General features: G+C 40.0%; 1 protein-coding gene across 2 annotated transcripts; it reads left to right on the forward strand.

Moving 5' to 3' along the window:
• The first annotated feature begins 2,250 nt into the window (after window positions 1-2,250).
• SERINC3 (serine incorporator 3) lies at window positions 2,251-19,786 on the forward strand. 2 transcript variants are annotated; one of them, XM_007420834.4, is made up of 10 exons: window positions 2,251-2,407; window positions 4,452-4,613; window positions 7,718-7,875; window positions 8,359-8,438; window positions 10,091-10,228; window positions 10,983-11,152; window positions 11,822-11,912; window positions 12,142-12,316; window positions 14,461-14,682; window positions 19,226-19,786. In XM_007420834.4, exons 1-10 carry the CDS (start codon window positions 2,369-2,371, stop codon window positions 19,362-19,364), a joined length of 1,374 nt encoding a protein of 457 aa, XP_007420896.1. In that variant the 5' UTR covers window positions 2,251-2,368; the 3' UTR covers window positions 19,365-19,786. The 2 variants fall into 2 exon arrangements, with proteins under 2 accessions (XP_007420896.1, XP_087984593.1); XM_088128467.1 differs by lacking the exon at window positions 2,251-2,407 and adding an exon at window positions 3,155-3,429.
• The last annotated feature ends 642 nt before the right edge of the window (window positions 19,787-20,428 follow it).

Below are 20,428 nucleotides of genomic sequence, written 5' to 3' on the forward strand. Positions count from 1 at the left end.
CCCAAATATTAGGGAAAAGTTTAATCTGTGATATATCGGATATCTAAATCTCTTTCTGTAACAATCACTATCTTTATATATGAAACATTCTGCTATGCAAGCCACCTCTTTCCCTACCCAATGTAATAGTAAAGATCAGATCTAGGCTTTCATCAAAGTGAGAATTACAGAAATTAGAACTACAATTTGATATTATATTTTGTTCTGTTTTGTATATAATGAGCATAAGACTTTCAATATCCATTTTGTACATGTGCCAACTTGCACAGACAAAGAGACAGGGTTTTACTGCATTGCCATGACTGCCATCTTGTCTGTTTTAACCCCTCCACCAGAGATCCTGCTGCTGTTCACAAATAGACGTGCCCCCTGCCCCCCCTCCACATTTTGCAAATGTGTCCTCCACTCCAAAAGATTTGGAGAGCTGCAGGACATATCTCTACCCCTTCTCCCTCCCCCCAGCAAGGGCAACAGTTGATCAAGTTAATGACAGCTGATGTATTTGTCTAGCTAAATTTAGGTTGCAAGAGATTCCCATTTAATGATTTGAATTATTATTTGTTGTTAATATATTAAAATGAGAAAAAAAAACATTTGCACTTTCTCACCAAAGCTGTTAGGAAAAACTAATATGGCTTTAAAGATAAGGACAGAATATTAGGAAAATCCAAATGTTTGCATTTTGTACCATCCTACTGTACAGAGGATGGTAGCAGATAGTTCACTTTGTCAAGAGGGAATCCATGTCTGGCCCAAGCTATTTATTGCAAGCTCTGCTGATTGAGATAACCTTCTGGCATATTCTGTTTCTTTTCCCACAACAGTCAAGAGAGCTACTTTTATCGTTATCTCACTTTTTAAAAAACACACGTAGTTAAGAATGACATTGAACAAAACCAGGATGCTCTTTATTGGGACCAGAAGTCTCTTGTAACACACTGAGGCAAATGAATGTCATCTATTTATTTATTTATATGATTTATATAGCTGCCTATCTCACAACAGTGCCTCTGGACGGTATACAAGGATTAAAACCACAATAACAACATAAAACCCATGACACCCAAGGTTAAAACCGTAAACCTCAAATCAAAAAAACCACATCACTGGAAAGCCCTAAACCACTTCACCCAAGCAATAATAAAATCCGATCCTATGCATTTATTAATAAATCCCACTACTGTTCTGTATGCTCAATGGGATACACTCCCAGGTAAGCATCCACGAAATTATAATTTTGAACCAGGCCATTGAACACAGATTTACTGCTAAATAAATACCTGCTGGAGGATTCTGCAGTCTGATAATCATAGTATCCGCCATTTGGGTAGAACAGATTTTTTTTTTCCTGAAGCAATGGGATCGTTTACAATTTAAGGAACTATCATAGATCCTTTTGCAAAATGGTTGCTATGGTGAACGTATCGTTTCTAATCCCAATAATTAAACAGTAGCAATAACAGCTTTCCTTCCCGCCCTTCCAGCTGCTAAAACAATGCACCCAAATCGACCAAGCTTTAGCTCGTTTCGCTCTTCAGTTTAATAAAATGATGGCCGTTGCCAGTGACATAATTTGGGGGTTATGCTTTATGTTACAATGTCTTTGCTTGTTTTAAAAAAAGATAAGAACACTTCAAGTGACAACAAAATATTAGCAATGACATTGGATTGTTTTCAAGAACTCAACCGAATTCCAGTTCCCGTCTGAGATTTTTCTACTTAGATTGCGCGTGTGAACTGCACGTCCGAACCACCCCGGATACAGCGGGGTTAGAAGCAACTCCATCATGCCAAGGTTGTCTAGAACAGCAGAGCAGAATGGCGGACTCGCGCCAAACAACGCTACCACGCGAACGAACCTCTTCCTTCTTCCACGAGGCTCCGTCAGGGCCATTCCTGAAACAACAGCGCATTTAGCAACTGTTTCTCCTAATACCCGCCCCCCCGCCCCCCGGTGGGACCGAAGACGGGCGGAATAGCTTCTGCCCCTTATTCCATCTCCTTCCCGCCTCCTCTGGGAGATCTAGCTTTCCCATTGGTCAATTCAGACAATAATCTCCCACCCTTAATAACCGTCCACCCAATCAGCATACTTCTGCTTTATTAGGTTTCTCCTCCCCCCATCCACAGCTGAGGAAGCCCTCATTTCTTTTTGTTTCTGGCTTCGCGGAACACCGAGCCGGAGCTCTCCATTGGTCTGTTCCTTAGGCCCCACCCCTCTCAGATGACAGGCTTGGGGAGCCGCCTACGCGCGGCCAATCAGCGCGGATCTACAGGGTGGCGACGGAACTAGCAGTACCCGCGTTAGCGCTGGGCTCCCGAGGTTGGAGGGAGTCGGAAGTATCTGCGTGGGGGCGTCGCTGTCGCTATGGGGGCAGTGCTCGGTGTCTGTTCTTTGGCCAGTTGGGTGAGTCCGGGGGGATGGGGTCTGCGGGCCAGTCAGACCGAAGTGGATTCCAGGCCAGGTCGGGTGGATCGCGCTAGCGAGGACCTGGATTCCAGCGCCGGGGGTAGCGAAAGACAAGCGCCCGTAGCTTTATCCTACAAGGGAGCCACGCCTGCTGTGGTTTCTTGTGGAAAATCTGGCACTCGGATGTCCCGATAAATACTCCAGATCCGGGGGCAGTATCTCTCTAAAACAGGATACATAAACAAGGGGGCGGGGTCTTCTGCTCTTCGGCTATATCTGCCTGGGGACAGACGAGACCAAGAGGTTCGATAAGCAGTAATCCTAAACCTGGGGGTGAACCTCATTGATCCGAATGAGGATTAATTCGAAGTAGACATTTAAATGTATTAAATGTATTAAAATAACACATTGAAGCAGGGATTAGGTGTTATATCAGAAAGATGAAGCTCTACCAAGTTGTGAAAACGTACACACGTAGTTATTTCACGTACTTATAACGATTGTGGTGGTGGTAAACATTGGATGTCTGTAGCTTTAATTTTGTTCAGTGGTTTGTTTATGGCCAGGGGAGGAGAGACTGGGATCGTAATTGTACTTCCTTCCTTTGCCGTGGCCTGTGATTTCATCTCTAGGAATGGTATTTATGCCTCAGCCAGGAAATGGCCGCTGAGTCATAGCCTTTTGAGTGAGGTAGGTGGCCTGTCCACATAATGACCAACTGTTACTGGGGCCATCGTAGTGTTCCTAACCCTTTATCTTACCTCTCTTTCTCTAAACCCAGTGAGTTATTCTAAATAGGCTTAGAAGGTCATCCTTATTCCCTAAAAGTAGTGTGGAAGCTGGAATATCTATGCAGGCTCTAGATGAGAGACAATACATCTGTTCATCTCCACTGGTTTGGAGGCATTTAGAACAAGGAAGCTTATGATGAAGACTGACAAAAGGGGAATAATTCTGTAAAGAAGGGAGAGAGTGCAAAGGGAACAGAGGCTGCTTTCAAATTTCTGCTCTTCAAAGAGGTACTTCACATTAAAACTTTTAAGCATCAGCGGGTGGTTAAAATGTCCACTTGAGCACCTGCAGATTACTTGCAGCTTGAATTAGAGCCGAACTAAGACTTATTCAAAGTCCAAAGTACTATATTAGTTGGCTAATATAGCTTTTACTACAGTAAAATACAGCATTTATGTTGTGAATTGCTAAACTTTCAAAAACAACCAAAGTTACTGACACTGATTTACAGATTAGTTCCATCCACCCTATACAACCATTGGGAAATTATACTTTTTCTATTATTCAGTGTTGATATTACATTTATTCTTGTCATCCTTTCAGTATAACAGTATTTTTCTTTGCCTTACTGTCTTAAATTGGTTGGTACTTTAATAATATGGAGTTGGTTATTGCCCAGAGTTGATACAGCTAAGATTGGGTGCTCAAGAATGTTCTAGCATGAGCATATGAATTGTGTGTGTGAATTGAGATGTGGAGCATGTGCAAGACACACATTAATAAAGAACAACATTTCTAGTATGTTTCATATTACAGCAGTTCAATAGGGCCCACTAGAGAGCATACTAAATGCCACGAGAAAGTAAAAATATACCACTAGAAATGAATTTAATTGAAGGGTTCATTTAAGATCAAAATATCCCCTTCTGTTAAAGGTGGCTACCTGCAGAGAATCTGCATGATTTGTTCATTTGGCTTTGCTTCTGACAGCTTTCCCGTAGTATGAGTATTTTTGCCATTGTTCTGTGGGGTGTGCAGATGGATTATTCATGCTAATAAGAATGTTAAACTTGTATTGGACTGTAGTATTGTATGCAGATTGTGGAAATTAGGTCCCTCCTAACATCAAGTATTTCTAAATTCTTTGATTCAGTGTTATAATGCATTTCACATGGCTTTTGCCCTGGCCACATGTGGCAAATAGGACAGTGGCTACCCTAAGATCATTATAAATAAGTATTTTTGAAAGGATGCATAGTACTGCTAATACTTAAAATTATATATCCTCATTTATGCCTCTTTTTTATAGATTCCATGCCTTTGCAGTGGTGCATCATGTTTGTTATGTCGCTGTTGTCCCAACAGCAAGAATTCTACGGTGACTCGGCTCATTTATGCTTTCCTGCTTCTTCTTAGTACTCTTGTTGCATGTATCATGCTGGCACCAGGAATGGAGAAACATCTCAAAAAGGTACTGATGTTTTAGAATCTTGCTTATAACACAAATCACTGGGCACTGATTTCCTCCATTTAAAATAGAGACAAGAAAAAACAATGGAATTTCTGTTGGATTTTTATTAATAAAGAGACAGTTTTATTAGGCTCAAATTTGGTCCAAACTAATATCAAAGATCAGCATTTCAAGTTTAAGCTAAAGAACTTGGTAGAAATTTTGCCGAGTTTGCCAGTTTCTTGATTTCAAAAATTTGTTTTCCTTTTAGGAGCAAGCAAGCAAGCAAGCAAGCATATTATTATTATTATTTTTTGAGTCAGAACTTTGTGGAAAAGATATATCTGAAGTGACAGAGGTGGACTGGGCTCCATGTTACTCAAACACTATAGTCAGAAAACATTATTATTGCATCCTTCAACAAACATCTTTTGTATGTTGGCAACTGAAGGGGAACAAGATTAACCTGCAGATCTTCATGGTCCTATAATGTCCATATACGTATAAACATTGTTAAAGCTTAATTTTCCCTCCTAACAATCTCTGATAAAATTAATTTGTACTGGACCTGGACACTTTTGGAGAAACTGGGACTTACTGCATTTCTCCAGACTGTTCTGCTCTCCATGGGCTATGACCAAGCTAGGATGTTTCTTAAATAGTGAGTCCTAGACCTTGAAGAGCAAAAGGATTTGACTCTAGTCTTTACCAGTGTTAAGTCCTGAATCTGAATCTGCAGCCAGTCAAGTACATTATCTCCCTGGAATTTGTAAATGATTTCAGAATCTTTTTACAGGATCAGTTTAATATGCTGGGAGGCAGATTTAATAAGATGCCACTTATGTGAGGAGTGCATCTGCCTTTCTGGCTCAGGGGTAGTTGACACAGTGAGACATGACATGCTATACTGACAATTTGATAAGGATCATATCAGTGTTCCTCAACCTTAGCAACTTTAAGATGTCTGGACTTCCACTCCCAGAATTCCCCAGCCAGCCTGTCAGAGTCTGCACGCTCAATTCCCAATTTCAGTAAATCTCCTGGAGCCGGTTTGTTTTCCAGTAAAGATTTCTTTATTGAGAAGCAACATACAGCATTCCATAGATTGCTGAGTCTAACCCTCCCTGGCCAGGCTCTCCTTTTAACCCCCCTCTGCTCTAATTTCCCGCTTGCTTTTTTCGTGCCTCTTCTTTGGCCTCACGGTTGTTCGGCCTTGCCAGCACCTTGAGGCGAGGTAACACTGCACCTGGCCTTTGTTGTTTATTCTCCATCTCCCCTCTGTCCCTTTATGGCAGGAACAAGCAAGCATCTAGACAAATAATGATTCCTGCCTAAACTAACATTTGCAATTACTAGCTAATTAGCACAAACTTGTCAACATTATAAATTTTCTAATAACTTTCTAATAGCCTTTTGATAGTTGCCTGCATAGATCCTGACACAGCCATGCTCCCATTCTGGGAGTTGAAGTCCAGACACCTTAAAGTTGCTAAGGTTGAGAAACACTGATCTACCCAGTAAACCTATTATGCTTTTGTTAGCAAACTCTTAAGGCACCCAGATGAATGCCTATACATGTACATATATACATGTACATATATACATGCCTATATGTGTACATAAATACACAAATATATACAATATATATGCCTTTTACATGTGAGCAGGAAGTCTGCTGCTCCTTATAGAGTAGCAATATTTTGAGGAGTGGTCTGTAGATTGCAGGATCAGATAATGTTCAGTCACCAAAACTAATAATAAATATTAGAGTTGTAGCTATGAATTTCATATTGCTTTTATGACATTGTTTTGCTGTGTATTTTATTGGTTCAAAGTTTTAGAACGTGGGGCTATTGTAAGATGTGGCTTTAGGTCATAATAAATTATAATTCTTCTAATGTAGTATATAGTGTTTGATATCCTGACTCATTGCATCTTGAAACCTGCAGTCTTCTTAATATATAAGGGGTATATCACACTTGCGGGCTTATCAGTGAAAAGAGATTCTCAATTTTCATTTAAAATTGAAAATCCTGTCAAGTATGGAAACATATCTTAAAAAGAAATGGAAGCACATGCTTGACAACTCAATAAGAAGAAAACATACCTGACCTGGCCAAATACGCTAAGCTCAAAATACCCAGAATCTTGGACCTCATCAACCTCTGCCTCATTACCTACTTTCAGTTTGATGGACAAATATACCAACAAATCAGAGGAACACCCATGGGATCACCACTCTCAGGACTCATAGCAGAGACTGTAATGCAGTGTCTAGAAACTATAGCACTTCCACACATAACAACCTAAAGTATAGATCTGCTATGTAGATGACACCTTCATCATGATAAAAAAGACACAACTAGAGAAGACACATGAAACTATCAACAACATCTTCAAAGGAATAAAATTCACCAGGGAAGAAGATAACAACATACTACCCTTCCTGGATATCCTCATCAGCAGAGGAAACTACAGCAAATTAGACAGACACATCAGCCATCAGTAGACACATAGAGATAAACCACATTTGCATATCATTCAAAAGAGGCAATAAAAAATCTAAGAAGGAAACAAAAAGAACAGAACACATCCTTTTCAGCAGCCTATGCCCAGATAAACAGGGATTAACACCAGACAAACAATCAAGCAGAAAACAATACCTTAATCAAGGAACTACCAAGGAGAAAACCTCCTCCCTCGAAAAAAACTTGTAGGGCAAGCTACTGTATATAAACAGGGAACAAACTCCATACTCAGTAGCACTGATGATATTACCTAGTCGGGTAACAAAACGTCTGCAAGCAAACAACCAAGCTCAGAGAGCACCAAGGACTCCACGGTGTTGACTACTTTTGCCTAGTTTGATTCTTTAATATATTGCAGGGATATTATTATGCTGCAGCTATTTTGGGATAGAATGGGCTAGCAGGTGCTGGCATTCCAGGTAGATGGTCAGCTTGATAACTTATCTTAACCCAGAGTGGTACAATAGAACAACTTACAAGCCATGGGTTTTCAACCATGGCCATCATCTGTAAGAATAGGACTTGAGGAAAATGAATATTATGTATAATCCACTTGTATATAATTAAAGTTTTGGATTTATTGGTCTCTTCTTTCAGGTGCCTGGTTTTTGTGATGGCTTTGACTGTGAAGCTTTGGTTGGATACAGAGCTGTCTATCGAGTCAGTTTTGCTATGGCTGTGTTTTTCTGCCTCTTTACACTACTTATGATACAAGTGAAATCAAGTAAAGACCCACGGGCTGCCATCCACAATGGGTGAGTTAGAATGGGAAATGGGGACTAATCTCTTATTTATTTTGCCTATATCCTAAAATGCTAAATTTCCAGAAGTGAACAGTTTTACTCAGATATTTAAATGAAGTAGGAAAAATTAATTGTTCCAAGCATAAAAGAATAAATACATGCCCATGAAATGAAATAGTATAGCTACTAATTTCAGCTTTTATAATTCTAGATATAAATTTAACAGGCAAAAGTAACCTGGTAATCTCTAGATACTGCAAATAGCAGTCCCTTATTCTTGGCTATGTTGGTAGAGTGATTGTTGTATGGTTTTGTAAATTGCTGGAAGTCCTTGGAGATTATGGTGGTATACAAATTGTATAAATAAATACCCAGCATCCAGATTTTGGCTCATTTTCTCAGGGCTCATATATTAAAAATTGCCTCTTATTTATTAATAAAAGCTTAATGTAGGTAGAGAAATAATTCTCAATTGTCTTTTTTATTTTTTAATAGATTTTGGTTCTTCAAAGTGGCTGCGATTGTTGGAATCATGGTTGGGGCATTTTATATTCCAGAAGGGTCTTTCACAAGAGGCAAGTGTGCATGGATCAGGAAATGTCATCATTTATTACACTATAAGGGTGGTCAGTTAGTAGGTTTTATTTTTCAAAAGGCCAAATAATATCCAGTGAATGCAGTGCTTGTATAGACAAAGTTGTTGATAGTCCAAGTGAGCATTTACTAGAGAGAGATTCAGATGGATGTGTGCTACACCGTGACTGCTGCTCAGTGTTCCATCAAGATATCAGAATCATAATGGCCTTGAGAAAGAGAGACGTATGATTGAAAACCACTTCTTTGCTTTCATGTACACAGACACACAGCCTGTACATATGCATATAGGCGGGCCTTCTCTGCGGTAGCCCCCGCGCTTTGGAACATTCTGCCCCCGGAAGTGCGATTGGCCCCCTCACTCCTGGCCTTCCGAAGGGCCTTGAAGACCTGGTTCTGCCACTTGGCCTGGGGCGGGGAGGGAATACTTCAAGCAGGGGGATGGCTAGCCCCATAGTGGCCAGCTCTCCGCAGCCTGATTTTCCATCTTTTTTAGTGTTGTTTTAAATTTTGGATGTATTATGTGTTTTAGATATATTTATAGTTTTAATGTTTTCTGTAAGTCGCCCAGAGTCCCCTATTGTGGGGGAGATGGGTGGGGGAGAAATCCAATAAATAATAAATAATATTTTCATGATGGTAATCATCTACCCTAAGAAAGCAGAAGTAAATGTTGGACTGGGGAGACAAGTTCAAAACCCCATTAGGCTGCAAAGCTTGGCTTCTAGAGTGATGTTGAGAGAAAGGGGGTGATGTGAGCAAGGCATAAATTCTTGGGGGCTTTTTTTTTTTAGAAGTGTGCTGCTTTCTTTTTAAAGTGATCAGGTCTCAGGATTAATGCTCCTGTAGTATGTTATCACTCTTAAGAGATACAACGGAAGTGCAAATAATATGTAAATATTTGCAAGTATAAATTCTGCAATGTGTACAACCTTTCCCGATCTGCAATCTTAGTATTTTTTAAATTTATTAGATTTTTATCCCATCTTTATTTTTTGTCAGTTAAAGGTAGCATACATACTTAATGTTCCCACCTCCTGTTTCCCTGAAAATGATAACCTGGCATGTGGTGAGAAAGAGTGGCTGACCCAAAGTCACCAAGCCAGCTGTCATATCTAAGGGAGGACTAGAATTCACGCTTCCTGTTTTCTAGCACAGCAGCTTAGCCACTGCATCAGACTAGCCCTCCAGTTATCTCCAAATCCATATTAGATGACAAATCTTATAATTCTCAAGTAGCATGTCTTATTCTTAAATGCAGTTCAAAGCACTCATGTGCTGCGTGCACCTGAATTTCTTTACAAAATGTTCTCATGAGTTAGTTTAAGTAGATTCTTACCCTGTTCTGTAAACTCTCCCCACACATCACCAACCAGAAAGGCATTTGTACCATCTTCATAACACCTGAAATAGCTTTATGAGTTTTAAAAGGCACACAAATTAAAGTATGTATATGCAAGCGAATCATTATTGATCAGTGTTCTAGTTATCTTCCCCAATTTGGATTATAGCCCCATCATTCACAGCCGCATTCAACACATCATCTGGAGGGTACCTATTCCGCTCCCTGGCTCCATTGAAATACATTTACTCAGACGCTGTCATGATGGTAACTTTCTTTCTTTCTTTCTAGTATTCTTCTTTTTTGGAACTGGTGGTGCCTTCTTCTTCATTCTCATCCAACTGGTGCTGCTTGTGGATTTTGCTCATTCCTGGAATGAATCCTGGGTTGAACGGATGGAAGAGGGAAATTCCAGGTGCTGGTATGCTGGTAAGTGGCATTTAGCTGACAAATAACGAAATGAATCAGCAGCTTTAATGTGCACTGCTTGGGATTGCACTTTGCATTGGTCAGTTTATCAACTGTTTTGATCTAATCATCTACTATAGTGTTTTTCAAACTTGGCAACTTTCAGATGTGTGGACTTCAACTCCCAGAGTTCCCCAGCCAGCATGCTGGCTAGAGAATTCTGGGATTTCAAGTCCACACATCTGAAAGTTGCCAAGTTTGAGAAACACTGATCTACTACATAGGAAAAAAGTGGGATTGCATAAAAAATTATGCCAAAATTGTTTGTCTGTTGCCACAGCTACAGCAAGCAATGTTTGCATACTAAATAGAACGTTCTTATGAACTGAGTATAGATTTTTTTTCCCATTTACATCCAGCTTTTTGGGTATTCTGCCCATTCTTGAGTATGTCAGAAAGGCTTGGTCTTCATTTTTCTTCCTGACTGTATGGGATAACCCTGAAGAGGCTGCTGTGATTGTAAAATGCACTGATGATTAAGCATGGCTTAATATTGAAAAAGTGCAAAACCAGCCACTACAGGCAGGCATTTGCTTTATAAATTGTGGTGGTATGCACACCTCACAGGATAAAATGACACTCTCTGTGGAGGAGGAGATTAGGATCTTTCTCCTTGATCATAGTTATTTTCACAGATGTACTGCATCTTTAAACAAGATTATTGGTCTAGTTTTGCACTTGAGTATTTCTAACGGGGATATCCTCTTTTCTTCAGCCCTGCTGTCATGCACCTGCTTGAACTACATTCTGTCGTTCATTGCCATTGTACTCTTCTATGTCTTCTACACAAAACCAGATAGCTGTATTGAGAACAAGTTCTTCATCAGCTTTAATATGATTGCATGCATTGCCGTGTCTATCGTATCAATCCTTCCCAAAGTCCAGGTATGATGATAAAGCAGTGCTTTCCAATGAACAAAGTCGGCTGACTTGTTTTTCTTGTTATATTGGTAGATTGTATATTTATCTTGTAAATGCTTCTAAGAATAAATCAGTGGATACAAATGAAGCAGAACATAAATCCTTTTGTTCAGGGGTGAGTGGCCTTTTGATGTAAGGTCACATTTACAGATTTAACATTGGGGATTGGGGAAAGGTTGGAGTAGATGTGCTGATGTCAGCCAGACAAATAATTTTGAGGAGTTTCAAGAACGATGTTGGGTTGTTTCTTTTCTTTCTTTCTTTCTTTCTTTCTTTCTTTCTTTCTTTCTTTCTTTCTTTCTTTCTTTCTTTCTTTCTTTCTTTCTTTCTTTTTTTACGTATTAAACTTAAAACTGGACATATACAAGAGTTTGAATGTGTTTCCCTCCTCGGAAGGGTGAGAATTACATCACTGATACTTTGTTACTGTGATTGATGAGAGAGTGTTCTGGAGACTCCAAAAAAGGATGTGGGCAGTTGAACCCCAAATAATCCTTGTGCCTCTGACAGAGCTTAATGCTGCATAGCCTGATATTGTAGCAGAAATGAAGCATTTTAAGCTATAGCTTTTAACCTTAAACCTTCATGATTCGGATCAAAATCATATTATTACAAATTGCTTGTCTCAAATAGGAACATCAACCTCATTCTGGTCTTCTCCAGTCTTCTGTGATTACTCTCTACACCATGTACCTCACTTGGTCAGCCATGTCTAATGAGCCTGGTAAGTTTCTATAAGTGCAAATAGTGTGAGAGGAACTAAAACTATTGTGCTGTATATTTCATATTTGTTCTGGGACTTCCTTAGGAAACATCTTGCAAATACTTTGTTGTAGGGAGTCTTCATTGTAACAAATGTCAAATCCTTATTTAGGTTACTAGACAACAAACTCTTCAGTAATTATCAGAACAGTATTTTAAATGGATGTTTGCTCTCCAAAATGTGTCTTTAGACCGCCATTGTAACCCAAGCCTTCTGAATATCATCAGCCAAATATCTGCACCTACTTCCATCCCGTTGAATGCAACTGCTATTCCTACCCCTACACCCGAAAAATCACCTCAGTGGTGGGATGCACAGAGCATTGTTGGGCTTATTATCTTTGTACTTTGTCTCCTGTATTCCAGGTAAGCTATAAGATTTATGTTTTCTGAATTATAAGCAATCCTAATGCGATCTAGTATTTATTACATTAGATTCAGATGTATGACGCTTTATTTCTCTTTAAATGAAGGGAAATTACTTTTGATTGAAGTGGTGCTAATCACTTAATTAAAAGTACTTTGCCATGTCTTTTAATTGTAATAAAATTCTATACTTTTTAAACTCTTTCAAGTCTGAGAGTTAACGAAATACTTGTTTTTAAAACCCAATTTATTTTAGTTGGAACTTGACTATTTTTGATCTTGATGTAAAAAAGATCCTTGTTGTTTTTTTTATATGCTTCACCAATGGTCCAGTTTTATTCTGCATCAGACTTTCTTACCCATGGCATCCTTCAGGTGTGTGGACTTCCAGACTTCTCAGCAACAACCATGCTAGGTTGGTCTTGAGAGCTGTAGAAATCGAAGAAATAAATACATTTCAAGAGATCAAATCCACGCAACTGGAGGATACCCAGGTTGGGTAAATTGCTCCAATGAGCTCATAAGCGCTTGCATAATATTTCCAACAGTCTGCCTTCCCAAGCAACTTACATATCTGGTCCCAATTAGTATAAGTGGCAGTTATTTATTTATGCCTGTCCAGTCAACAGGTGACTCTTGTTGTAAAAAGTAATTAGAATAAAAAAGATACAAAGCAGGATAACAATAGCAAGCACAGTAATTGAACAAAAAGAAAAAAAGAACCGCTTAATGCTGGAAAATTCTGTAATCAACAAACAGGCAGGTCTTAATGGCTGATGGAATACCAGAAGCATTGAGGACAATCTGATTTTGCAGGAAGAGAATATTATTTCAAAGAAGAAGCAATAACAGAGAAGGCTTGCCCCCAAGGTTCTTATAAATGCCATTCCATAAAAGCAGAGATCCTGAGGGAGCCCACCCTCTTAGATCTTATTGGATGGGTAGAAACCACTGACAGAAGACAGACCTGGTCCTGAGTCAGAAAGAGCATTAAAGGTGACAATCAGCAGCTTGAATTGTGTGTGGAAGTGAGTCGGTAACTAGAGCAGCTCTTGAAGTAGTGGTGTTATGCAGATAAACTGACTAGGACCTATAACCAACCAGCCACTGCATTCTGGACCAATTGCAACATATGAATGCTCTTCAAAGGCAGTCCCATGCAGAGGGCATTGCAATAGGCCAAATGAGAGATGAGCAGGAAATAGAGCCTTCTGATTCAGGAATGGCCATGGCTAGTGCACAAGATGCATCTGTGCAAAGGCCTTCTTAGCCCCAGCTTATCTGCTTCTCAGGCATGAGCTGTGAATCCAGGACGACTCCCAGATTATGGACCACCTCTGGACAAGGAAGCATGACCAACGTTGGAATATTACTGAAATCAGAAGATTCCAAATCCAAGCCACTCTGTCTTGCTAGGATTAAGCTTGAGTCTTTGTTCCTATCAAGATCTTAATAGCCTCCAGGCAACTGGAGATGTATAGCCCACTGATTACACCCAAATCTGTGTCCCAGATGACTTCTCTCAGGAACTTAATGTAGATGTGAAATAAAAGGGGAGAATCCAGTCCTGCAGCACTTCACAACAGAGGGCCCAAGCCGTGGCTTCTCACTCCTCCATACTGAATGGAACTGCCCCCAAGAAAGGAGAACCCACTTTATAACAGTGCCTCCCACTCTCAGCCATAAAGATGATAACAGAAAGATGCCATGATTGATGCCATGACTGATGATTTTAGGGAGCCAAGAGATCAAGCAGGAGCATGAAGTCACATTTCTGCATCTCAATCCTGTCACAGGCCACCCACAAATGTGTGGGTGTGGTCTTAATTCTGTACCTGGACCTGAAATCAGACAGAAAAAGTCCAGATAATGTTTCTTGTAGAACTTTATGCAGCCCCACCATTTTCTCAACAACCTTCTCCATGTAGGAGAGGTTAAAGACTGGTTGATTGATTGCTGGATGGAGTGATGGTTTCTTGAGGAGGGGACATATAATTGCTTCCTTTAACTATATGCTATGTTTTCAGAACCAATAGTCACCCAAGGAGTTCTTGTAGAATTTGAATAAAGCTGAACAGCTGTGATTAGTTTCAAGTTTCCTTTTTTTAATCTAGTTTTTTGAATCCTCCTTTCTTGTTTTGCAGCATCAGATCTTCTAACAATAGCCAAGTGAACAAGTTGACCCTATCTGTCAGTGACAGTGTCATTCTGGATGACGCACCAAATACAGCTGATGGAGAAGATGGAGAAATCCGCCGAGTTTTGGATAACGAAAAGGATAGTGTCCAGTATAACTATAGCTTCTTCCACTTCATGCTAACTCTTGCTTCACTCTATATAATGATGACTCTTACTAATTGGTACAGGTGAGAATATTCTTAACGGCAGTTTTAATCAGAAATCGTATTGCTGTAAATTCAATAACTGAACATGGAACTGTTTAAATATTAAGAACTATTTTATTTTTTAAAACATTAGAAACCTAAAAATCTGGATTATATATAGTTGGGACAATGGTCTGTCTAAAAGACTTTTGTCTGCACTGACTGCCAGCACTTTTTTAGAACTTCAGGCAAGTGTCCTTTCTAGACCTGCTTGGGATAGAAAGGGAATTAAATATTGATCAGTATTAATGCTAACTTGCTTTTTAGGGGTGCTTAAAATATGAATATGTTCATTTTCAGCCTTCTAATAAAACGTCACTGTTAGTGGGATGTGCAGCTTACCTAAAGCCAGCTAGTGAGCTCATGAGCCAGTCATAACTTGAATCTGGAGGCATTCCATCTAGAGTTCATTTTTGTAATGCTTCTTCTGCCTTTATCATCGTCCTGCAAAAGAAAGCAGAACACAAAACACATGCCATCCAGCCACGTGAACTTTTAATTTTGCACAGTTGCTGTTGATGATGATGATACAGTAATAACCACAGCAATTTATTAGGCAAACATGCAACTCAAAAAAGTCTTTTTCTATATGCAAAGAAGCAGTAACAGACTAGAGATGACAGTGGTCTTCAGCCCCAAAAACCACGTGCCAAGAGGTGCTGCTTTGCCTCCCTCTTCTCAAGGTCATCCTATCCATTTGAAGCCAGTACCTGCAGGGCCCTAATAATTTCTTCTGTTGTTACTGGCTAGGCAGGAAAAACTAAGCCAGTTGCAAGCCACAAAACAAAAATCCAATCATAGCACTTACAAGAGCCACAACATTTGAAACACCCATGTTTAAAATGGGCAGATCTTGTTCTAGTTATAGCATGCTTTATTCTGAGCATAGAATCCTAAAAACTGTTTTGAACTTGAACCATTTCTAGTCATCCCTGATATATAATGGTTATGTAAATTTGCCTTGCACCCATGACTAAACAGAAACCATCCTTTGTTTTGAACTCTAAACACATTGTGTCTCAGATTTCTGCCAAACCATTCTGGGTTGGCTACATTTCAGCAGTACCCAATTCAGAAATGTGGGTTGTTCTAGGTTTCAGTAGAGACAAAATCCTGAGGGTTATTAAAGTGAGGCTGGTTGATCTCACCCGTCTCCCCTCCTCTGAATGGCTTAAGCATGGACCAGTCTACCAGATTTCCCAGTGTTTTGCTTTCTTTATGACAAGCTTGAGGTCAAAGAAATTGGTTGTGGTGGCTAAGGGGATTTGGGAAAAGTAGGTCTTGGAAGATCAGGGGATGGGCCAGATATCTCATACCTGGCTTGAAGTCAAGAGCACCTGCAGCAGCTATCCACCTATTCCCCCGATGTTCCCAGTGCCTTTCTTTCTCTACCTTCTGTTTAGCCTCTGCTGCTGACCCAATGGACCAGATACCTGTTTCAGTCTGGAGACAAGCTAACAAAAACTAGCTATTCTTGTATGGAACATTTTTTCATTCCATTCATTCATTCATTCATTCATTCATTCATTCATTCATTCATTCACATACATACATTCCTTCATTCATTTAACTTGTATGCCACCCATCTCCCCCAATGGGTGACTCTGTGCGGCTCACAATAACAAAAAAGAAAAAACACACCAATCCCTCCAACAGTGGCTAAAATCCATAAATAATTAAAATACAAACATACATTAAAAATGTCCTAACCCCCCCCCCGCCCCCCGTATATTTTAGCACTAACACCTTCAAGATGCTGCGGGAGGGAGCCAGAACCCATCACCCACCAGCCATCTCCACAGATGCGAGCCCCCATCTGGCCTCCAGGCCTTCTGGCAAATACAGAGATTTCATTGTAAAATTGCCTGAGATGAGTCTATGGTGGATCTCTGTTTTAGATAACCATCTGAAATAGAGCATATTGTTTCAGAAGCTGTAGAACATGAAGAGCGCTTAGCAAATCTCTCACACTTCTCTAAAACTTGGCAGACTTTGTTACCTCAAGAGTTAGTGTGTTTAGTATGTTTTCCTAATTCTGCGCAAGACTAAAGTTAGGGTTCATCTTGACATTGAATAGCATTTCCTGCTATATGTGCTGGGAAAGATGTTGTTGTTGTTGTTCAGTCATTAAGTCGTGTCCGACTCTTCGTGACCCCATGAACCATATTGCACCAGGCCTTCCTGTCCTTCACTGCCTCCCTGAGTTTGCTCAGTTTCATGCTCATTGCTTCAGTGATGCTATCTAACCATCTCATCCTCTGCCGTCCTCTTCTCCTTTTGCCTTCAATCTTCCCCAGCATCAGGGTCTTTTCCAAAGACTCCTCTCTTCGCATTAGGTGACCAAAGTATCTGAGCTTGAGCTTCATTATCAGTCCTTCCAATGAGCAATCAGGGTTGATTTCCTTTAAGATTGACTGGTTTGACCTCCTAACAGTCCAGGGGACTCTTAAGAGTCTTCTCCAGCACCACAGTTCAAAGGCATCAATTCTTCGGCGCTCAGCCTTCTTTATGGTCCAGCTCTCACAGCCATACATTACTACTGGAAAAACCATAGCTTTGACTATGCGGATCTTTGTCGGCAAGGTGACATCTCTGCTTTTTAATATGCTATCTAGGTTTGCCATAGCTTTCCTCCCAAGGAGCAAGCGTCTTTTAATTTCATGGCTGCAGTCTCCGTCTGTGGTGATCTTGGAGCCCAAATAAATGAAGTCTGTTACTGCTTCCATTTCTACCCTTTCTATTTGCCAGGAATTGATGGGTCCAGATGCCATGATCTTAGTTTTTTTAATGTTGAGTTTCAAGCCAGCTTTCGCACTCTCCTCTTTCACCCTCATCAAGAGGCCCTTTAGTTCTTCTTCACTTTCTGCCATTAGGGTGGTATCGTCTGCATATCTGAGGTTATTGATGATTCTCCCTGCAATCTTAATTCCGGCTTGTGATTCTTCCAACCTGGCATTTCTCATGATGTACTCTGCATATAGGTTAAATAAGCAGGGTGACAGTATACAGCCTTGTCGTACTCCTTTCCCTATTTTGAACCAATCGGTTGTTCCGTGACTGGTTCTAACTGTTGCTTCTTGGCCCACATACAGATTTCTCAGGAGACAGGTAAGATGGTCTGGTACCCCCATCTCTTTAAGAATTTGCCAGAGTTTGTTGTGATCCACACAATTGAAGGCTTTTGCATAGTCAATGAAGCAGAAGTAGATATTTTTCTGGAACTCTCGTGCTTTCTCCATGATCCAGCGAATGTTGGCAATCTGATCTCTAGTTCCTCTGCCTCTTCGAAACCCAGCTTGTACATCCGGTAGTTCTCGGTTCACGTACTGCTGAAGCCTAGCTTGTAGGATTTTGAGCATAACCTTGCTAGCATGTGAAATGAGTGCAATTGTGCGATAGTTTGAGCATTCTTTGGCATTGCCCTTCTTTGGAATTGGAACGTAAACTGACCTTTTCCAATCCCGTGGCCACTGTTGCGTTTTCCAAACTTGCTGGCATATTGAGTGCAGCACTTTAACAGCATCGTCTTTTAGTATTTTAAATAACTCACCTGGAATACTGTCATCTCCACTAGCTTTGTTGTTAGCAATGCTTCCTAAGGCCCACTTGACTTCACTCTCTAGGATGTCTGGCTCAAGGTCAGTGACCACACCAGCATGGACATCAGGGACATTAAGATCTTTCTTGTATAGTTCTTCTGTGTATTCTTGCCACCTCTTCTTAATCTCTTCTGCTTCTGTTAGGTCCCTGCCTTTTTTGTCCTTTATCATGCCCATCTTTGCACTAAACGTTCCTTTGATATCTCCAATTTTCTTGAAGAGATCTCTAGTCTTCCCCATTCTATTGTTTTCCTCAATTTCTTTGCACTGTTCATTTAAGAAAGCCTTCTTATCTCTCCTTGCTATTCTCTGGAAATCTGCATTCAGTTGCTTATATCTTTCCCTTTCACCCTTGCTTTTCACATTCCTTCTTTTCACAGCTATTTGTAATGCCTCATCAGACAGCCATTTTGCTTTCTTGCATTTCTTTTTCCTTGGGATGGTTTTAGTTGCTGCCTCCTGTACAATGTTACAGACCTCCGTCCATAGTTCTTCAGGCACTCTGTCTACCAAATCTAACCCTCTAAATCTATTCATCACCTTCACTGTGTATTCACAAGGAATATGATCTAAGTCATACCTGAGTGGTCTAGTGGTTTTCTCTACATTCTTCAATTTAAGCCTAAATTTTGCAGTAAGAAGCTCATGATCTGAGCCACAGTCAGCTCCTGGTCTTGTTTTTGCTGTCTGTATAGAGCTTCTCCATCTTTGGCTGCAAAGTATGTAATCAATCTGGTTTCGGTATTGACCATCTGGTGATGTCCATGGGTTAAAGGTAAATATTACTTCTGAATAATACTTACGTAATTATCCCCAAATAACCAGCAAGCATACAAAAGGCTGTATGATTGAGTTGTGCAATAAATTAGCTGAAGACTTTCTACCAGTGGATTGATTTTTATTAATCATTTTTATTAATTTTACAGTCCTGATGCTGAAACCAAAACGCTGAAAAGCAAATGGCCAGCTGTCTGGGTGAAGATCTCTTCAAGCTGGGTTTGCCTTCTTCTTTATGTCTGGACTTTAGTGGCACCTCTGATCCTTACCAGTCGAGACTTCAGTTAAATGGTAACTTCTGTGAAAGCATGGAGATATGACATTCTGCCCTGCTGAAAGCCAAAAGTTCTGTATTGCTTCTTGGAGCTAAGGCTCCAATCATCATTCCTACAACATGCAGACAAATAGAAGTCTAATTCATATAATGCTTAATGCAGAATCTAAGTGCTGTACATATTGATGTGTTAAATTCAAAGCTAGCATTCCTGTTACCTACTACAGCTGTGCTGTTGAAGAATTTTGTAAAAAGCTTGTGTAAACACTGTCTCTACTCGAAGAAAGTATGAATGGAAAGTAATATATTCTAAAGTTGTTCTGATATTTCACTGTATGGAAATGAATGCCATTGCTGTGATGCTCTACGTTCCACTTCAGAAAAATGTATCTGATGGAGCTTTGAATAATGGATAAAGCCTTTTTCTTAACAGAGATCAGCATGCTCATGTAATATAGCAAGCCTACAACTGGCAACTTTTGGGATCACTGTAGAAAACAACTTTTTATAGGGACCTAGTATATCACTAAACTTTGAATATTTTACCAGCTATCTGATTTACTTTAAACAAGTTCAAGTCCTGCTTTCTGAAACAGTTTAACAAGCAATACTTGTTAAAGCTAGTGTATCATTCTGCTCAGTTTGGCATTATTTGCACTATAAACATGTTTGATTAAAACGAAATCTTTAGTGTCACTTCTGTTGGATGGTGGTTTCAGCAGTTCTGCATATGATTACCATCTAGCCCAAGCAGTGAAGTTGGTCTGTCTGAAAGCAAGTCTTCATACACCTTATTTGTGGTTTATAAGCAAAGCATTTCTATGGGGGGCTCTTGATTTACATGTTCATATTACAATATAGAACTTTAGTTGGCACAAGCACATAAAGTACGTGCTCGATTTTTAGCCAGTAACTCTACATGCACTTTTGCCAGTAGCACAGACATCTGTGCTCAACTGATTCCCTGCTCTTAGCTGCAGTCCCCTATGCTGGTGCCCATCATTTTGAGAACTTCAGCATGCAGGAAAGCAAGAGGCCGCTTTCTTCTGTGTGTTATGATTGACAAACAAGTTTCCCT

Source organism: Python bivittatus, unplaced genomic scaffold (assembly GCF_059951505.1).
Source record: "Python bivittatus isolate LINGU-HERP-01145 unplaced genomic scaffold, Pbiv_v1 ctg000700_np1212, whole genome shotgun sequence".
In the NCBI taxonomy this organism is placed as follows: domain Eukaryota; kingdom Metazoa; phylum Chordata; class Lepidosauria; order Squamata; family Pythonidae; genus Python; species Python bivittatus.